General features: G+C 53.4%; 7 protein-coding genes across 7 annotated transcripts; 3 read left to right on the plus strand and 4 right to left on the minus strand.

Annotated features, from left to right (window-relative positions):
* Positions 1 to 9: 9 nt before the first annotated feature.
* On the plus strand, positions 10 to 1,323 carry V1518DRAFT_214163 (uncharacterized protein). The gene is made up of 2 exons (XM_066900929.1): positions 10 to 1,149; positions 1,209 to 1,323. The coding sequence occupies exons 1-2, from the start codon at positions 152 to 154 to the stop codon at positions 1,252 to 1,254; spliced, it is 1,044 nt and encodes a 347-aa protein (XP_066760903.1). The 5' UTR covers positions 10 to 151; the 3' UTR covers positions 1,255 to 1,323.
* V1518DRAFT_414028 (Formamidopyrimidine-DNA glycosylase N-terminal domain-containing protein) lies at positions 1,290 to 3,069 on the minus strand. Its single transcript, XM_066903452.1, has 5 exons — positions 2,828 to 3,069; positions 2,032 to 2,765; positions 1,946 to 1,975; positions 1,795 to 1,889; positions 1,290 to 1,726 (listed from the first exon to the last, which is right to left on the minus strand). The coding sequence occupies exons 1-5, from the start codon at positions 2,843 to 2,845 to the stop codon at positions 1,392 to 1,394; spliced, it is 1,212 nt and encodes a 403-aa protein (XP_066760904.1). The 5' UTR covers positions 2,846 to 3,069; the 3' UTR covers positions 1,290 to 1,391.
* A 698-nt stretch (positions 3,070 to 3,767) lies between these two features.
* V1518DRAFT_414031 (uncharacterized protein) lies at positions 3,768 to 9,733 on the plus strand. The gene is made up of 2 exons (XM_066903453.1): positions 3,768 to 4,227; positions 4,357 to 9,733. The coding sequence occupies exons 1-2, from the start codon at positions 4,027 to 4,029 to the stop codon at positions 9,610 to 9,612; spliced, it is 5,457 nt and encodes a 1,818-aa protein (XP_066760905.1). The 5' UTR covers positions 3,768 to 4,026; the 3' UTR covers positions 9,613 to 9,733.
* On the minus strand, positions 9,588 to 10,743 carry V1518DRAFT_414032 (uncharacterized protein). The gene is made up of 2 exons (XM_066903454.1): positions 10,565 to 10,743; positions 9,588 to 10,504 (listed from the first exon to the last, which is right to left on the minus strand). Exons 1-2 carry the CDS (start codon positions 10,728 to 10,730, stop codon positions 9,720 to 9,722), a joined length of 951 nt encoding a protein of 316 aa, XP_066760906.1. The 5' UTR covers positions 10,731 to 10,743; the 3' UTR covers positions 9,588 to 9,719.
* Positions 10,744 to 10,832: 89 nt separating this feature from the next.
* On the minus strand, positions 10,833 to 12,715 carry V1518DRAFT_382168 (hexokinase-domain-containing protein). Its single transcript, XM_066901659.1, has one exon. It carries the CDS (start codon positions 12,582 to 12,584, stop codon positions 11,202 to 11,204), a length of 1,383 nt encoding a protein of 460 aa, XP_066760907.1. The 5' UTR covers positions 12,585 to 12,715; the 3' UTR covers positions 10,833 to 11,201.
* A 195-nt stretch (positions 12,716 to 12,910) lies between these two features.
* Positions 12,911 to 16,477, plus strand: V1518DRAFT_426408 (armadillo-type protein; the record flags this gene model as incomplete). The annotated part of the gene is made up of 5 exons (XM_066905985.1): positions 12,911 to 13,204; positions 13,265 to 13,311; positions 13,364 to 13,498; positions 13,547 to 13,897; positions 13,951 to 16,477. 5 exons carry the CDS (start codon positions 12,911 to 12,913, stop codon positions 16,475 to 16,477), a joined length of 3,354 nt encoding a protein of 1,117 aa, XP_066760908.1.
* Positions 16,478 to 16,497: 20 nt separating this feature from the next.
* On the minus strand, positions 16,498 to 17,990 carry V1518DRAFT_414038 (chaperonin 10-like protein). Its single transcript, XM_066903455.1, has 2 exons — positions 17,705 to 17,990; positions 16,498 to 17,642 (listed from the first exon to the last, which is right to left on the minus strand). Exons 1-2 carry the CDS (start codon positions 17,714 to 17,716, stop codon positions 16,575 to 16,577), a joined length of 1,080 nt encoding a protein of 359 aa, XP_066760909.1. The 5' UTR covers positions 17,717 to 17,990; the 3' UTR covers positions 16,498 to 16,574.
* Positions 17,991 to 18,884: the final 894 nt, after the last annotated feature.

The following is an 18,884-nucleotide window of genomic DNA, read 5'->3' on the forward strand; positions in this document are numbered from 1 at the left end:
AGGTGTTCAAGCACCAAGTGAGGGTTTGGTGGCGAAGAGTCCACGCCCTTCTAAAGTCTAACCGGACGCCGCTATATGAGCGAACTTCCCATCTATTTCCACACCTAATCAGCCGGCTCCACCGCCCTTACTTCAACAGCACAATATAGCTATGAACTCATCCAAGGAAGATCTCGTTCTGGGAATTGTTGACTTTCTGCAAACTTCCATAGCGGACAAGACTGTTTCGGCAGATGATGCTGAATCCGTCGAGGTGGCCATCCAATGCCTCACCGACGTGTTCGGTGTCGATCCCGCACGAAAGCAGACCGTGTTCCCGAAGCAGACGCTCTTGACCGTTTTCCAGGCATACGAGAAAGTCCGAGACGCACAGGCTGCAAAGGCGGCGCCATCTGCGTCTGCTTCTCCAAAGCCTGCCGAGCAGGTCATCACTGAGGAGGACAAGGCGCGCGCGGAGGCACTCAAGGCCGAGGGTAACCGGTATGTTGCTGCCAGAGACTACGCCGCTGCTGTTGATGCGTATACAAGCGCGATCGCTGTTGATCCGACAAACAAGATTTACTACTCCAACCGTGCGGCGGCGTACTCCGCATCTGGCAAGCATGATATGGCAATTCTCGATGCGGAGAAGGCACTTTCGATCGACATCAAGTACGCGAAGGCGTACTCGCGTCTCGGATTGGCCAAATTTGCAAGCGGTGACCCCGAGGGTGCTATGGAAGCCTACGAGAAGGGCATGGAAGTCGAAGGCAATGGCGGATCTGACGTCATGCGGAAGGGTTACGAGACCGCGAAGGCTCGTGTCGAGGAGGACTTGCGTGCCGCAGTTCCAGAAGACACCGAATCTCCGTTGACGACGTCAACCCCTCGTGGTGCTCCTGGTGCTGGTGGCGCGGGCGGCTTTCCGGATCTGTCTAGTCTTGCCGGCATGTTTGGCGGTGGTGCGGGTGGCGGTGCAGGGGGCATGGACTTTGCTTCTCTCATGAACAACCCGCAGATCGCACAGATGGCTCAGCAATTCATGTCAAACCCCGGCGCGCTGCAGGGACTTATGAACAACCCATCCTTGCGGTCTATGGCGGATCAGATGCGTGGTGGCAGCATGCCAAGCATGCAAGACATCATGAATGATCCCAGTCTTGCTGACTTGTAAGCCCTTAATTTTCGTCTTTAATATTGCGTGTTGTATAAACTAACTTGAGCTACAGGGCACGTAATATCATGGGCGGCAGTAACAACGAGGAAGGCAATTAGATTTTTCTATGTGTTTGTATATAAGCCGAGTTTTTGTTTTATGTCTTGCATGGATTTGTATGTTGGGCTCTTCCAAAGTGAAGAGCTGCAAAGTATAACTAGTTGTTACTGCTCTAGTTAATATTCTCAATTTCAAGTTACTTGCTGCTCCTAGTATTTCGTCTGGGTGCTGGCGTTGCAGATAGATTTGTAGCCGTCTCTGCTCTCTTGCTTTTCTTAGGAGCAGATGTCTTTGAAAGTTTTGGTTTAACTCGCTTCCCTTCAGTTAAGTTGTCATCGAACTGGCCAGGCTCGTCGTCCTGCCAGGAACGCTTTAACTTTTGCAATGCAGGAACGAAGCAACTTGTACGTCCGCCCACAGTCACATAATCCACAGTGTACCCGGCAGCGGTAATCGGTCGATCGCCGCTCTTCTGCTTCTTGCTCCAGCGATGCAGCATGAGCCAGGACTCCGGAAATTCGGCAGTATTGCCTGATTAGCAAAGAAAAATCCCAGTCAGCCAGATATTAATAGCAATTTTACAGATGCTGAATGCCTACCCTCGGTCTTGACAGTTAGTTCTGAGACCTCACAGAGATTCTTATAGAGCTCCTCGATATCCGAATTCGAGAGGTCTTGGGTGTACTGCTCCGGACTAGGCAATTGCAGTCAGCAAAACTAGGAACTCTTACTCATACTACGGAAACTGACTGTAATCGCGACAGATACAAGATCTCGTCTCTGTACTCTTGTTAGCCTCGCTGTTTGTTCAATATGCTCAAGAGAGCAGTGCTTGCCCCATCCAGTTCCCGATACCAGCGCAACATGCCTGATCTAAAAGAAAGCTCTTCACTGGAACTTTACGTTTCCGAATCACAGTGGAAAACGTAGCAAGATCCCAGCGGCTATCTGGCTTGGAGAAGTCGGGGCCAGATCTGCAGAGAGGTTCGATTTTCTTGAGCTGTGCTTCGATATCAGAAGCCAGGACGTCGCTACCATCGGCAATGGTTTTGTCTGATTCGATTTCAAGAAATCGTACCCGGCCTAGTCGTCTTGGATCGGTGAATGCGACTTCCATACCATCCTGTGTGCTCAACTCAAACTTCGTAAATCGCGGCGGCCATACTTCAGCAATCTCCTCCGCACTTTCCTTTTTCGGTCCACGCTCCATTGGATAAAAGTGAGTCGCGACAGATTTGATAGATATCCATCCAGTCATTCCAAAATGCATCAGTATGACACTGTACAGTGACTTTGGCGACTGCGAAGGACTGTCACCATATAGCACCATCCAAAAATATTTTCCATGCCGTCCCACATCCACTATCGTTTTACCAACATATTGAATAGCAACTGAAGACGGAGTCGTTGATGCTGAACTCGCGAAATAAGGCGACTTCGCGCTCTCGGCTGCTGTTGTCGTCTTTATGGCATTCTGAGGGAACACAATGACGTCCTTTAAATCCGGAGCAAATCGTGAAATATTCTTTCCTTTCAGATGCGTTGCAAGCAACTTCGCCGCATGGGCAACCTATCTGACGGTTAGCTGTTTGAAGTGGTATGGTGATCCGCCTTGTTGGATCAGCTACATACCTCGCCTAGTTCCGGCATATATGATACCTAGAATATATAGGTGAAATCTGATGCACCTCAAGAGTCGGCCCAATCAAAAAGAGAAAGCGATTGCGTAAGAATCAAAAATACACAACTTACGATGCCAATTATACAACAACAATTGCAAAAATTCACAAGTAAGGTCCTGCCCGGATTCGAACCGGGGTTAGCGGAATGCCCGAATAATCAGAATCCGCTGTGATAACCAGCTACACTACAGAACCACTTTTGTGAAATCGCAAATCTAGCTTCATAACTTACGTGGACAGACCCGAACAGAGGTCAACAGACCCGAACAGAGGTCAGCGTAACTCCTTTTTCTAGGCGGTTTTTATTTTGAGTCTCTTGGGGTTTGCATGAGAAATTCGTGGAGCTGAATCTCCTTACAGGCGTGCCGCACTGCATGCGAATGTCGAAGCCGACATCATGCAGCGCGGAGACACTGACTTTCGCCTCGCGCGCTCGTCCTTCTACGCCTTCCTCTAGAGAACTCCACGAAGCTTGAGTAATGCTGCTACATGTCCGGCTTGTCGAGCCGACGATGGGCACGCGCTCCACATGCGCGCGCGCGCGCGCGGGGCGCGCCGGAGGGCGTCGGGGAGACAATTACAAGCCGTGGCATTAAATCTGACCCAGTTGCTGTATCTAGGACTGACTCTTCACCATGGTCCCCGACACGGTGGGCGCGTATGGCTTGAGCTTCGCAATTCACCGCAGAGATGGAGAGTACATCGGGCGGCGAGCACCGATGGCGATAACCAATGGCGAGGAGCAGGCCGGAAGGCGCTTTGCGCGCGGCTCCGCGCTGCTTGTGGCGGTCGGCAACGCTGAAAGCGAAAGCCAAAAGTTCCGGGGGAAGAAAGACAAACTGCGGCCGCAGAAGGCCGAGCAAGGGACTTGGACCCGGGTCAGAGTCGCCCACGTCCGCTTATCGCGCCTTGCGGCGCTGACCCGACCCTGATCCTCTTCTGTACTCCTGACTCGGCACCGTATTCGCGGCTTTGCGTTTTGAGCAGCCAACGCTACGTCTTCACCGTTCACGAGCCGTCGAGCATCTCCAGTTCCCCCGTCCGCCAGAGTCCCGCTGTTTGCGTGAAACTAATTGCCATCGCTCAGTTGACTCTCCGCCCACAACCTCAGCCTTCGCTATCGTCTCCAGCCGCTGGACTGCCACACCAATGGCCCTGCCTACTATTGGTTGGACCGTATCTCAATGGCGAGAAGCTCAGCTTTCCTCGACGCCTGAGGTCGCAATCAAGCGCCTTGCGGACCTCGTCAGCTCGTTTGATCCCGCAGATCCCGCGTGGATTACTCGTGGAACACCGGAGCAGGTCAAAGCCGAGTTCGAGGCTCTGTTGAAGTCTGGCAAGGACCCAAAGGTGAGGAGCATTACCGTCAAGCAATGCTGTCAGTTTCACGACGACAGCTTTGCTGAACTACCTCATATGAACTTCATGCAAATTTTTGTGTTCTAGTGAACTATTGACTGACAATTGCTTTCTCTAAAGGATTATCCGCTCTTTGGTGTTCCCTTCGCTCCGAAGGATAATATCGACGCCGTCACGTATCCGACCACGGCCGCTTGCCCTGCCTACCTCTACAACCCGACCGAGGATGCTACCATTGTTGCCGTTCTTAAAGCCGCTGGTGCCATCGTTGTCGGCAAGACCAATCTCGACCAGTTCGCCACCGGACTCGTCGGTGCTCGCTCCCCGTACGGCAAGACTCCATCTGTCTTCTCAGATAAACATGTTTCCGGCGGCTCTTCAGCTGGCTCTGGTAACGTCGTCGGCCGCGGTCTTGTGCCGTTCTCACTCGGTACCGATACTGCGGGATCTGGCCGTGTTCCTGCTATGCTGAATAATGCCATTGGCTTGAAGCCCACTCGCGGTGCGTTTTCCGCCAAGGGAGTCGTTCCTGCCTGCCGCACTCTCGACTGTGTGTCAATCTTCGCTCAGACTGTCCCTGATGCGCAGCTCGTCTTTTCCATTGCTGCGCAGTACGACGCCGACGATGCGTATTCCCGCCATCTGCCGGCCAACTTGTTGACTTCTTTCGGTCCCAAGCCGCGCTTCGCTGTCCCTGATAAGCCATTGTTCTATCACGAGGAGAAAAACCCTCTTCTCTTCCAGGCTGCTTTGCAGAAGTTCTCGTCTCTTGGTTACGAGCTTGTTCCTCAAGACTTTTCGCTTTTGTACAAGCTTGCCGCTTGCTTGTATGAGGGCCCTTGGGTTGCAGAGCGATACACTGTCATCGCCGACTTGATCAAGACCAACCCGACCGCCATTGATCCCGTCGTTCTTGGTATCGTGAAGAAGGCCGAGAACTTCACGGCAGCCGACTTGTTCACTTACGAATACTTGCGCAAGGATCTCGAGCGCGCCATCGAGCAGCAGTTCGAAGGCTTCAACGGCTTTATTGTCCCTACTGCTCCGCTAAACCCAACCTTCGAGGAGCTTGCTAAGGAGCCTGTTCTCGTCAACTCGTACCAGGGTACCTACACCAACTTCGTCAACTTTGCCGACATGTCGGCGCTTGCCATCCCCGCTGGATTCCGTGACGACGGTCTGCCCTTTGGCGTGACTTTAATTTCCGCGACTTTCAACGACTACGCTTTACTCAACATGGCTGAGAAGTTCCTCTCTGCTGATTCTCGTTTGATTGGCAACACCGGCATTTATACCAAGGCCGGTCTTGACGACAAAATGATTGCTTCCATCCCGAAGATCCCCAAGACGGCCGGTACTATGGAGATAGCAGTCGTTGGCGCCCACTTGTCTGGTCTGCCTTTGAACTACCAGCTGGTTGAGCTTGGTGCTACGCTCGCCTACAAGACATCCACATCGCCAGACTATAGATTGTACCACTTAGCTAACACGACACCACCTAAGCCCGGTCTGCGACGCATCACTCCCGGCCACGACTCGCTCGTTGGTGAGAAGATCGAACTTGAGGTCTACAACATTCCTAGCAGCGGCTTTGGCGCTTTTATTGGTCAGGTTCCGCCTCCTCTTGCTATTGGCTCCGTCGAGCTAGAGAGCGGCCATTGGGTCAAGGGCTTTGTCTGTGAAGAGATTGGTTTCGAGGGCGCTATTGACGTGACAAAATTTGGCGGCTGGAGAGGCTACATTGAGAGCAAGAAGCTCGCGGCTAAGAAGCCTTTTGACACTGTGCTTGTTGCCAACCGTGGTGAGATTGCGGTCCGCATTATTAAGACTCTGAAGAAGTTAGGCGTCAAGTCTGTCGCCGTTTTTGCCGAGCCTGACCGCTTCTCTCCTCACGTTTTGAATGCGGATGATGCTGTCTTTCTCGAGGGCCAGACTGCTGCCGAAACTTATCTCCGGATTGACAAGATCATTGCCGCCGCTAAGTCGACTGGCTCACAGGCTATCATTCCTGGATATGGTTTCTTGTCCGAGAACGCCGAATTCGCAGAGACTTGCGAGAAGGAAGGCATTGTTTTCGTTGGTCCATCGGCCGAGTCTATTCGCCTGCTTGGCTTGAAGCACTCTGCTCGTGAGATCGCTATGAAGGCTAATGTGCCTCTTGTACCCGGTTCCGGCTTATTGGATACCGTCGAGGAGGCTGTTGAGATCGCCGAGAAGATCGGCTACCCCGTCATGCTGAAGAGCACTGCCGGTGGCGGTGGTATTGGTCTGCAGCGATGTGAGAACACTCCTGATCTGAGAAAGGCCTATGACTCAGTCAGACGTCTTGGTCAGTCTTATTTTAATGACTCCTCTGTTTTCTTGGAGCGTTATGTCGAGAATGCGCGCCACGTAGAGGTTCAGATATTTGGCGATGGCAATGGCAACGCCATTTCGCTCGGTGAGCGCGATTGTTCTCTGCAGCGCCGCAACCAAAAGATTATTGAAGAGACCCCGGCGCCTAATTTACCCGAGGATACCCGCAAAAAGATCGAGGCCGCGGCTGAGAGTCTCGCGCGATCGATGAAGTACAAGTGTGCTGGTACTGTTGAGTTTATCTTCGACGCTCCTCGAAACGAGTTTTATTTCTTGGAGGTGAACACTCGCCTTCAGGTCGAGCACCCCGTTACAGAGATGGTCACTGGTTTGGACCTTGTTGAGTGGATGCTGCTTGTCGCTGCCAACACTCCCCCCTCATTTGATCCTTCTCTGCTGAAGTTGAACGGCGCTTCCATTGAGGCTCGTTTGTACGCCGAGAATCCTGTTAAAGATTTTTTACCGTCTCCCGGCCAGCTTCTGAACGTGGAATTCCCAGACTTTGCTCGTATTGATACTTGGGTCTCAAAGGGTACTGAAGTTTCCGCCTCTTTCGACCCTCTGCTTGCAAAGATCATCGTCCACGGAATTGACCGCAAGGACGCTCTTGCAAAGTTGATTCGCGCTCTTGAGAACACTGTTGTTTCTGGTATTACTACCAACATTGACTACCTTTTGTCGATTGCCTCGTCGGAGCTGTTCGCAGCTGGCGCAGTGTCTACTCGTTTGTTGGACTCGTGGAAGTACAATGCCAAGGCTATTGAGCTTCTAGCTCCTGGTTCATACACCACCGTGCAGGATTATCCTGGCCGTATCAAGCTCTGGAAGATTGGCGTTCCTCCTTCTGGCCCTATGGACGACTATGCTTTCCGTCTTGCCAACACGATTGTTGGCAACCACAGCAAGTCTCCCGCTATTGAGTGCACTCTGATCGGTCCTTCAATCAAGTTCCACTGCGACACTGTGATCGCCATTACTGGTGGTGAGACCGCACCTACCCTTGACGGAATCACTGTCCCCATGTGGGAGCCTATTGCGGTCAAGACTGGTCAGGCTCTCATTGTTGGCAAGATCATCACCGGCTCGCGATCCTACATTGCAATTCGCAACGGTTTAGATGTACCGGAATATCTGAACTCACGTTCTACTTTTGCTTTGGGCAACATGGGCGGTTTCAACGGTCGTGTTCTCAAGTTCGGTGATGTTATTTTCCTCGGCCAGCCTGAGCTCGAGTCTTCCACAATCCCCGCCCCGATCAGCGAGCCCGTTGCTGCTGAGAAGTCGCTGATCCCTACCTACTCGAAGGTGTGGTCGATTGGCGTTCTTTCTGGGCCTCATGGTGCGCCTGATTTCTTCACTGCGAAGTCGATCAACGATTTCCTTGCCGCTGAATGGAAGGTACATTACAACTCCAACAGATTCGGTGTTCGTTTGATTGGCCCGAAGCCCGAATGGGCGCGTCCTGATGGTGGCGAGGCTGGTCTGCATCCGTCCAACATTCATGATTGTGTGTACGCTCTTGGTGCTATCAATTTCACTGGAGACGAGCCAGTTATTTTGACTTGCGATGGTCCGTCATTGGGTGGCTTCGTCTGCCCTGTCACTGTCGCTGAGGCGGAGATGTGGAAGGTCGGACAGCTTAAACCGGGCGACATGATCAAATTTGTTCTGATTACGTTCGACGATGCCATCGCGTTGAAGACGCACCAAGACACTATTGTGTCGAGTGCTGTTGGCACAGTTACGGAGAAGCCCGCCGTTAGAGATCTGCAGAACCCGATTCTGTACGAGAGCGAAGAGACCGCTACAATTCCCAAGGTGGTTTACAGACAGGCCGGTGACCGTTACATTCTGGTCGAGTATGGCGAGAATATTCTCGATCTGCGTCTGTCTTACCGAGTGTACCAGCTTTCCGAGATGGTGAAGGCGCGATCTACAATCGGAATTATTGAGATGTCACCTGGTGTTCGATCCGTGCTGATTCAGTACAACGGCCTGGAAGTTGCGCAGTCTAAGCTAATGGAGATTCTGATCTCGTACGAGTCCGAGCTTGTCCTGTCCGATAACTGGCAGGTTCCATCGCGCATCGTGCGCTTGCCATTGGCGTTTGAAGATTCCGCGACCTTGGCTGCTGTTGACCGATACCGCGAAACTATCCGCAACGCTGCGCCGTGGTTGCCTAATAATGTTGATTTCTTGCAGCAAGTCAACCATTTCGACGACCGTGATATCATCCGCCAGATTCTATACGATGCTAAGTTCCTTGTTCTTGGTCTGGGCGATGTGTTCCTCGGTGCTCCTTGCGCCGTCCCGCTTGATCCACGTCACCGGCTGCTTGGGACCAAGTACAACCCATCCCGGACATTCACGCCTAACGGCACTGTCGGTATCGGTGGCATGTACATGTGTATCTACACCATGGATTCGCCTGGCGGTTACCAGCTTGTTGGTCGGACAATTCCTATCTGGGACAAGCTCACGCTCGGCCAGCAGGATCGGCCTTGGTTGCTTGACATCTACGACCGAGTCGAGTACTACCCGGTTACGGAGGAGGAACTTGCGGTCATGACCGACGAGGCTAACCATGGGCGCTTTAAGATTGATATCGAGGAGGGCGTGTTCGACTACGGCGAGTACAGCAAGTGGCTGCAAGCCAACGCGACCGAGCTCGCGGAGTTTGCGAAGCAGCAGCGTGAAGGCACCGAGGAGATCGCTAAGTTAATCCAGGTCTCGAACGCCGAGCTCCAGAGCTCTGAGGCCGAGCGCGTGGAGGACAAGACTGAGATCCCCGAGACTGCGATTGCTGTCTACGGTGAGGTTGCGGGCCGATTCTGGAAGGATCTTGTCAAGGTCGGCGATATCGTCAGCAAAGGCGACGGTATCATTGTGGTTGAGGCTATGAAGACCGAGATGGTTGTTAACGCGCCTAGTGGCGGCAAGGTGATCAAGGTTGTGCATCGCAGCGGAGACTTCGTCGAGGCTGGCGATATTGTCGCGTACCTAGAGGTCTTAGAGGAGTAAGCATGATAAACGTGTAACGAGTTCTTAGATTGTTCAATATTGATGATATGATGATAAGAGCATAACGACTTCCATCACTTAATAAATTTTAAATAAAACTAGACACGCTACCACTTTTCAAGCCACGGTCGTACGTCAACTTCCCAAGTCCACGCACTTCTCCGCTGTGCATGCAGATCCCAGTACGTCTCAGCGACATCGCCAGGACTAATCTTCTGATCTGGAAACTCGTTCAAGTAGCCTTTGGTCTTGGGCATATCCACGATACCGTCGATATTGACAGTCGCAACATGCACGCCCTCTGGGGCAAACTCACGCGCAAGCGATTGCGCGAGCGATCGCAATGCCCACTTGCCGGTAGTGAACACGCTCATCTGTGCGTTCGCTTTATATGACGCCGTCGCGCCGGTGAAGATAAGCGATGGCGACAACTGCGCCCCAGGCGCAGCGGCAATCAAGAGCGGTAGAACTTGCTGCGAGAACAGCACCGCACCCATCACGCTGCTATTGAAGGCAGTAACGTATTCGGACGTTTCGGCTTCGAGAAATGGTTTACGTGTGAATGGCGCGGATACATTGTACAGTGCGGCCACGACAGGTTGGTTCAGTTTCTTGATTTCCGCAAACGCTTGCGTAATGGAATCTGTGTTTGACACATCGGCGATTAGCGCGGTGACTTTTGGCGGCGGAGAGAGAGAGGCGAGGTTGGCGTCTGCGAGTAGTTCCGCGAGCGCATCGGGGTGAGTGGCCGAGGTAGGTGAGGTGGAGCCGACTGCGGTGCTAGAAAGAGCGTTGAGAGAGCGACCAAGCACGACAAGGTCGTAGGAACGTGCAAAACGACGTGCGAGGCCGAGAGAGATGCCGGGACCGAATCCGGCTATGATTGCAAGACCTGCATGGGCGTTGTTTTAGATCAGAGAATAAAGTGGCATCAATTGATTCGGGAACCTACCGCGTGGAGGCGACATTACGGTAGAAGCAAAACCTATGGCTGCAAAAAACTCATAGAAAGAAGAAAATGAGATATTTATATGAAGGGTGGGTGGGTCGACGATGGATCTTGCAGCGTCGCGAGGGTGATACTCCTGTAAGCAGATGCTGACTCGCAATGACATCATCGCATCCGGTTAGGGGTTTGAATATTGGCCCTCTATGCGCTTGAATATATTGTTCAGTAGTCGATGTAGGACAGGTCTGTGTTCCCTGAACCAATCGTAGATACGAAGAAAAAGAAGTAGTTTCTATAGAGATAATCCGAGATAAGAGTCGGGAGAGTAATAGTATTTGTATTGACTTTTGAGGATGGAGAATAGAACGAATCTGCCTTACTCCAATCTATTCCTCAGCATCCGTGTTCGCCAAAGCTTCGCTTCATTATGACGGAGTCGACCCCAAATAGATATTCACCTATTTATTACCAACAATACGCAATAAACAATAAAGCTTTTAATACAACACGATTTTGATATCATAAGCATACCCATGCATCACGTTCGCGCCAGCGGGAAGGCGAGCACGAGATATGCCTTGAAGTGATTAGGTGACGATGCAGGAAAAGACATGAACTATGGTTGAATGATGATCTCAACTTATGCTACCAGTGCACACAGCGCGGCGCCGACGCCACTACCATCCTCGGCGAGCCCGATCGTGACGCGCGACGCGTCCTTACCAAGAAGGATGCGAAGTCCGTCGCGAATCATGGACGCGTAGCCTGGGTATAACTGGAATACGGAGCCATCCATGCCAATGTCGACTGTCGGGTACTTGTCCAAAGCCTTGGTTTGAGTAAGGAGGCCGACAATGATGGCGGCGGCGAGGTATGCGGAGCGCTTACCGATGATCTTGACGAGCTGCTGTATTGACTCGCGCTCGGCCAGAGTTGTCGGTAATCCGAGGCTGGACGAGACAGTCGACTCGATTGTGGAGAGATCGACCGACGTGTCGGACTCCACAGCGGACAGGAAGGATGTGTCAAGAGTCCAGGGTGTCAGTAGTTCATGCGACGGCTGACAGAAGATGAGGCCCTTGGCGCTGAGGTCCAGAAGAAGCAGTCTGATGATCTCTCCGAGGAACATGCCAGAGACGCGTTTCTCAAAAATATGTACGCCCTTGTTGGGTGTTTCGGCATCGACTGCGTCATCAATAGGTGTACGCGTGAGCACTGTGTTGTTATTGTTGAATGATCCCCATTCGATGTTGATAATCATGATATCTCTGTCTGCTGGAGTGGGATCGCCGAGCTTTGTGACGGCGGCACGGTCCTCGACATATGCACAGTTGGTGCCGGTGCCGAGGATGATACCTGCAATGGTGCTTCCGTTGCCGGCAGAGGTGTAGGCACGCGTGAGAAGAGTACCAACAGTGTCGTTGACAAGAGCGGCAACATGGACTGGGAGCTTGAGTTTGTCGAGCTGCTCTTGAAGAAGCTCGCAAACGTCGGGACCAATGGCATCAGGGATGTCGAAGCCCTTTGTCCACCGCAGGAGCGTGCCAGAGTTAATACCGGTCTGCACAACGGGAAAGGAGAAGGTAAAGCCAAGCTTGAAGTAATGGCCGGTGGAGCCCGCGTGCGGTTGCTCTTCCGCAAAGCGCTCGTCGATGTGCTTGGCAAGGAAGTCGCGCACTTGCTCTGCGATGAATGAGAACAGACCTTCGGCAGTACCAGTCATAAGCTTCTTGGTGAGCGGCGATTTGCTGGCGACGATTTTGAATTTGCCGTTGCCGTCGAGATGGACCGAGCAGACACGCAGGTTCGTGCCGCCGAGATCGACGGCCAGAAAGACGCCCTTCTCCTCTCCGGTGGGCACGGAGGTAACATAGGAGGGCAGCATAGGCATGGATTGTCCCGGCAGGCGGAGGCCGCGTTGTGCCTCGACGACGAACTCCGCAGCAATCGCGCGGAGCGTTTCTGTCGAGAGGGAGAACTCTTCGACGACCTGGGAGGTCGCAGCCTGGAGTGGAGTCGACATGGCGGGGTGGAGAGAGGAGGGGGATTGGCGGCAGCGGGGAGGGGGCGGAGCGGCGGAGGGCAGATAAGCAGGCACGGGAGCAGCCTACAGCGGCGAGTGTGCGGCAGGAAAGGCGGCGTCGACGACTTTTGACTGGAACAACTGCGGGCCGCGTCAGGGGCGGGGGAAGGGCTAGGGCTCACCAAATGCACAATGACTGCCGCCTGCGACGACATCCTCCACGCTCTTGGGACAGACACTATGTTCCAACATCGCTGCGAGTGTTCGGGATGGTATGCTATGCACGTTAATTGCAGTGCGCGCGAAGAAGAGGTGTGCTGTCGTCAATGGGCCTGGCTGGACGGCCACCTCTGGCAGCGGTCGAAGCGCGGAATGCGGGGATACCTTTTTCCGCAAGCGCCAGCCCTGACCCTATGCGGTACAGACCCCCAGATGGTTTTGCTGCCAACGACGGCGAACTGGTGAACTCCGGGTGCGGAGAGAGGTTCGCCCCCGGCAAGCGCCTAGAGGGATCCCAGGCACGTCTACGGCAAAAGCTGCAACTTGGCCGGCCTACGTGTGCCACTACTAGAAAATTGGACGCGATGGTGTCCGAGGAGCTGTATCGTTTGGCCGAGCAGGTAAGTTGAATGTGCTCTGTTCCGTGTGTCGAGTTTGCCGTTAACGAGTCGATCTTGCAGAAAGTACTCCAGCTCTACAGACCGGCGGATCCCGCTCTGATACAAAGGTGAGTAGCGGATCCCATGGGCATGACGTGAATGTTTCTAATTACTCTTCAGTACGCAGCAAGAACTGCAGGTTCTGCAGAAATCGCCTGAAGCATGGGAACTCGCGAACTTAATGCTCTCAAGTCCCGAGCCCAACGTTCGATTCTTCGGTGCGTTGACTTACACCGTAAAGCTCAACAACGACTGGTAGGTTTGCAATTGATTTGCATCCGGGCCTCTTTAACAGCATTACAGCAATCTTGCTTCAGTATCCGAGTTTGGCCAACTGGTGTCACAGCTGTTGTCATGGTTTCTGCTTCACCGCGGAGGGCCACAGTTTATCACGCAGAAGCTGGCGAGCTCGCTGCTACTCGCGATTGTGAGATTTCCTGCTTTTGCGTCACAATCATGGCCGTTCCCGGTGTACGACGTATTTTTCTCGCTTCTAAAAAATAGTGTTGTCGTGGGCACACGAGTTCCCGAGAGTGCCAACAATTTCGTTGTCGACGTCGCTCAACTTACTCCTGCCGATTTGGAGATTGCGTTGCTCTTTTGTACCACTTTTGCAGAAGAAATTGTTCGTGCGGATGGAGCGCGGCAAGATCGGTATGATGACTTTATTACTTCGCCTCAATTCGCCGGCTAACCTTGAGCGACAGGCCCAAGCTTCTACAACTTCTCGAAGACAATACCCGTTACGCGATGGTGATGATTAAGTTGTTTGTGGACTGCGACGAACCGCACACAGTGCTTGCTGTGGCAGGACTGAAATGCTACAGAGCATGGTCAACTGCGCTCGCTGCTTTGTCCAACGGGGTAACCGAGACTCTGAATTTTATTACCTCTTCGTTCGGCATGGTCCTGCGGTATCTTAAAATGGAGTCTGATGAAGAGATGTACGTCGCCGGTGTTGAAGTTTTTATCGATTACATGGAGTGGTCGGACAAACTGGTCACGAGCACATTTCGGGATGTGATGTTTACGATATTAACCTCACCGGAGCAGGAGAGGCTTATCAAAGTGCTAATATCAGATCCATCCACTCTTGAGGACACAGTTCCCGAGGCTCGTTTTAATTTGTTTATGACTTTTGGAGAACTTCAGGCGGAAGCCGCTGCCACGAATATCGCGGATCATCGGACACAGAGGTTACTTGAGCTTCAGCTTATGATCCTACAAGCTCCCGGATATCCCATTGAAGACGAAAATATAACCAAGAGATCGATCGAGTTTTGGAATCTGTTCACGGAAGGTGTGTTATATCAAGACGAATCGGCGGACGCGAACACCGAACAAGGACAGCAACGAGAGGAATCAAAACAGGCGATTTATAAGAAACTTATGATGCAGGTGATTGAGCTCTATTGGCATAAACTGCGATTACCGCCGAATAATGGATTAGCAAGCTGGCACCGCGACACGCGGGACGCGTTCCTTGGGTACCGTAAGGAGATTGCTGATTTGATTGAGAGTTCCTACCCGTGCGTGCAGCCAATGCTATACGAGATGTTGGTCAATCAGATTATTCAGCTCATATCGATGAGTGACGTGGACTGGAGTGGCGTTGAAGCGTCTTTATATTGTTTGAACGCCATCACGCAGTCTTTACCATCGGATCCATCAGAGTTCCACATGCTGGAAAAGCTCGTGCGGTCACCTTTACTACAGCTACTACCAGAATCACCAATAGTCCGAGCACAGCAGGCCGGATTGACACTGATGACTTCGTCGACGGCATTCTTCAGCCAAGATGGACGGCAGTACATACCCCAGGTCATGCAATACCTGTTTAAGTGCCTCACAAGTCCAACATTGGCAATACATGCGTCAAAGTCGATTTACCAGATCTGCTCAACATGCGCGGGTGATCTAGGTGACAATATGCCCGACTTTCTGAGTATTTACGCGGACATGTTGGCGAATGGAGAAGCAATTGACTCACTTGCAAAGGAGCGGATAGCAGGTGCAATCGCGGAGGTGATACAACAAGCGGTGACGAACCTTGATTTGCAGATCGACTACTTAACGGCACTCGTGGGTGCGTTGCAAATGTATGCGCAGAGAGCGATTACTATTACGCAGTCCGGAGACGTGGAACATGGCAGAGAAATGGCGGCGTCGGTGCTGAAAGCGCTCGCGATGACGGGTAAAGGGTGCCGTCTTGCGATAGACGTTGACGAAAACGACGACAGCAGCGGTATAGTGGCGACCCGGCGACGAGAACTAAGCGCTGCATGGAACATGCCCGGCTCACGCGGTGCCGTACTCAAGGGCAGCGTGCTTGAGATCGTGAGAATTCTGGCACTTAACATTGCCGAATTCCGTGGCGCGCTGGAAATTCGTCAGAATGCGTGCTCGGTTCTGCGGGTCGGGTTTACGGAGAGGCTTCCTGGCGCATTCACGTGGGTGCCAGATGTTATTGTCAAGTACGTGCGCGAAGAGGTTGAGAGTGTCGGCAATCTTGCGACGATGCAGCCGTTGTTTGGACTCGCGACGGCGTTCGTGACGGCGTATACAACTACTGAAGGTGAATCGCGGGGTAGCGACAACAGCTTCGCGTGTATAGCGGAGTTGCTTGATGTGCTGTACAAGCGCGCGGTTATTCCCAACGAATTGGCCGGTGCGGGTCAGGATCCGGACGTGTTTCAGGGCATGTTGGAGGTGCTAAGAGTTGTCTTCCAACGTTGCACGTACGTGCTACTGACGTACACGCATTTTCATGAGCTGGTTGAGCAGTTCGCAGTCAACATGCTCGGCGCACGGGAGCCGTTGGTTGTGAAAGCGAGCGTGAAGTTCTGGATCGCGTTTGCCGGTGCGGAGGCCGTGGCTGTGTCCGAAGCCGATAGGCAGCTCGAACTTGACCGCGTGATCGAGCGCACGGGATACACTGTTATGCGACAGGTGACCTGGGCGATCTCGGGTAACGCGCCACGGAGTCTGATTGGCGAGTATGCCCAGCTGTTGAAGACGTATTTTCGAGGGATGCCAGGCAAGGCGCAAAAGTGGGTTGAGCAAGCGCTGCAGGAGGTGGCAATCGCAGCAGTAGGACAGCCGGATGAGAAGAAAGTGCGGAATCGGCAGATGTTTGTACAGAAAATTGCTCGGCTGCGAGGGCGCGCGCCGACCGAGACAGTGGTTAAAGAGTTTTGGCTCACAGAGCGTGGTCAGCAGTTTAACTACACGTGAGTGATAACATATTATATCATGTACTGTATATATTACTTAGAAGATCTATGAAGGCGCTGTCTATGAAGGTGGTGGTCTATGTGAGAAATGTGACTGCTTATTCGGGTCCGGCGATGATGGTCTTGATGCCCTCGCCGCGTCGGACGTTCTCGAACGCCTCCGCGGCCTTCTCAAAGGGCACCTTGCCTGAGATGAGGGCCTTGACGTTTACGACGCCGCGGGATACGAAGTCGACAGCGCGCTGGAAGTCGCCAAAGTTGTAGCGGAAGCAGCCCTTGACGTTGAGCTCGCGGAAGCAGATGGTGGAGATGGGCAGCGCGGCAATGTCGCCGCCCATACCGGCCTGGACGAACGTCGCACGGGGACGCAGAGCTAGTAGGGCGGTGTGAATGCAGACCTCGACGCCAGTTGCGTCAACGCCATAGTCAAAGCCACGGTTCTTTGCGACGTCATCTCCAAAGACAGCAATGATTTCCGCGGCAGCCTCGGCATGAGTTTTGCCGCGCTTGGAGAGGTATGTCTCAAATCCGTAGGTTTCCTTCGCGAACGCAAGACGCTCGGCGTTGACGTCGACGACGACGATCTTGGAGGCGCCGTAGCCGTTCTTCGCGACAGCGGCGATGAGGAGGCCGACAGGTCCCGCACCGAAGACGACTAAACTTGAGCCGGGGATGATGTCGGCCTGCTTGACAACATGGCACGCGACGGAGAGCGGCTCCATGAGCGCACCCTCGTCCAGGGAAACGTGTAGAGGCAGTTTATAGACAAATGACTCGAGAGCCTTGAAGTATTTGGTGAGGGTTCCGTCGACCGGAGGGGCGGCTGCAAACCGCATGGCGGCGCAGTGGTTGTACTGCCCGCCGAGGCAAAAGGAGCAGACAAAGCATGGCTTGCCGGGCTCGACGCAGACGTTGTCTCCCACCGCGACATTGGTGACCTCAGATCCGACGGCGGTGACGATGCCAGCGGACTCGTGTCCCAGAATCAGCGGGGCACGCACGACGAAGTCGCCGATCTTGCCGTGCGTGTAGAAGTGCACATCACTGCCGCAGATACCGGTGGACTTGATCTGGATGATAACATCGGTGGGACCGGTGACTGCCGGGATGTCGCGGTCCTCGTACTTGAATTCGCCAACTTTGGCGAGTACGAACGCAGGGTTCTCCTGTGGCGACGAAGGTTAGTGAGGATACGGAGAAGGAGAAATGACAAGATAAAAGAACTTACGTTGACGGTCATGATAGGGACTGGGGAAGATGCGGACGAAGGAGTGAAGGAGATGTGTGCGTACCCTGGCGGACGACAGCTTAAATCGGAGCGAATGCAGCCAGTTCCGCGCTCGGAACGGTTGAAGCACGCGTCGCGAGCGCGTCTTGTGACCGTAGCGTGAGAGACGCGCTCGCGGACTCAGCCCGAACAGGCTCACTCGAGCGCGGGGACGCGGGGCAGTCCGCGAAAATGCGGGGTCCGCGGAGTCCGCGCCCGATGCGGAATGCGGTGCGAGAGGCGGGGCTCGGAAACGGATGACTCGTTCAGGGAGTCTCAGCGTCACAACGCAGGGACCAGCGAGGCGCAGCAATCAGCGCGCCGCACGAACTCGGCTCGCGTGGTTGACCCTGTTCAGGCTGCGCGTCGCGCATCATATTCCATTCTGATTCCACGCATGTCAGTCTACGCACTGCTGTAACTTACGACCTGCCGAGGCGGTGGCTCGGTGCGACGCCCTTTTTAGACGTCTCAACGCCACCGCCGCGCAGCCACCTCGGTTCAGCTCCCACATTCGCACGAACCCGCACTACTTTGCGGGGCAATCATGCCATAAGCGGGGCTATGGACTCCAGAGTGTCGTGTGACCCCGCCTTGCAAATATTTTGCGGCACAGAATAAGTCGACACGCCGGAAAGGATGCATGTGTCGAGCAGCTTCCCGAATGCGGCGACTTGCTCGATGACTAACTTGTTACGGCGCGTTTGAATGAGCTGCGCTGCTACTCTGGCCGTGCTCCGAAGTGTCGAGTGCGCTAAATGCTCTCCGGGTGCGACACAGCAGCTAGTAAATGTGCATCATGGGCTATTCCGGCGTATAATCTAAGACGGAGAGGGTCACGCTGGCGGAGTAGTTAGAGGATGAAGTGAAGCAGCGTGTTGAGCAGCGAGCGCAGCGTGCAACGAATTCCTCAAATGTGTAACGCGTTTGCTTGGAGGAGAAACACCATTTCTTGGAGAGACCGATGTTGGAGAACTCGCCGAGGAACGCATTGTGAACCGAGCGATGCAGTGATAATTCAAGTTGGGAATATGCAATGCCGTACACCAGCAAGCACACGTGCTGCAGCCGGTCTATGAACAAAAGGAGGTCGCGTTACTATACGCGTTGTACCTCGTTAAAGCTCTGAAGAGTGCATATA

Source organism: Limtongia smithiae, assembly GCF_038497785.1.
Source record: "Limtongia smithiae strain NRRL Y-17922 unplaced genomic scaffold V1518scaffold_3, whole genome shotgun sequence".
In the NCBI taxonomy this organism is placed as follows: Eukaryota; Fungi; Ascomycota; class Lipomycetes; order Lipomycetales; family Lipomycetaceae; genus Limtongia; species Limtongia smithiae.

What these genes read in the sequence shown, in the direction of transcription:
- V1518DRAFT_382168 (XM_066901659.1), bottom strand. Translation starts at nt 12,584, where the DNA reads ATGTCGACTCCACTCCAGGCTGCGACCTCCCAGGTCGTCGAAGAGTTC.
- V1518DRAFT_214163 (XM_066900929.1), top strand. Translation starts at nt 152, where the DNA reads ATGAACTCATCCAAGGAAGATCTCGTTCTGGGAATTGTTGACTTTCTG. An exon ending in GATCCCAGTCTTGCTGACTT is followed by an intron (nt 1,150 to 1,208) that starts GTAAGCCCTTAA and finishes CTTGAGCTACAG; the next exon opens with GGCACGTAATATCATGGGCG.
- V1518DRAFT_414032 (XM_066903454.1), bottom strand. Translation starts at nt 10,730, where the DNA reads ATGATGTCATTGCGAGTCAGCATCTGCTTACAGGAGTATCACCCTCGC. An exon ending in CGTAATGTCGCCTCCACGCG is followed by an intron (nt 10,505 to 10,564) that starts GTAGGTTCCCGA and finishes ACGCCCATGCAG; the next exon opens with GTCTTGCAATCATAGCCGGA.
- V1518DRAFT_414031 (XM_066903453.1), top strand. Translation starts at nt 4,027, where the DNA reads ATGGCCCTGCCTACTATTGGTTGGACCGTATCTCAATGGCGAGAAGCT. An exon ending in AGTCTGGCAAGGACCCAAAG is followed by an intron (nt 4,228 to 4,356) that starts GTGAGGAGCATT and finishes CTTTCTCTAAAG; the next exon opens with GATTATCCGCTCTTTGGTGT.
- V1518DRAFT_414028 (XM_066903452.1), bottom strand. An exon ending in GGTATCGGGAACTGGATGGG is followed by an intron (nt 1,976 to 2,031) that starts GCAAGCACTGCT and finishes ACAAGAGTACAG; the next exon opens with AGACGAGATCTTGTATCTGT. An exon ending in ACTAACTGTCAAGACCGAGG is followed by an intron (nt 1,727 to 1,794) that starts GTAGGCATTCAG and finishes TTTGCTAATCAG; the next exon opens with GCAATACTGCCGAATTTCCG.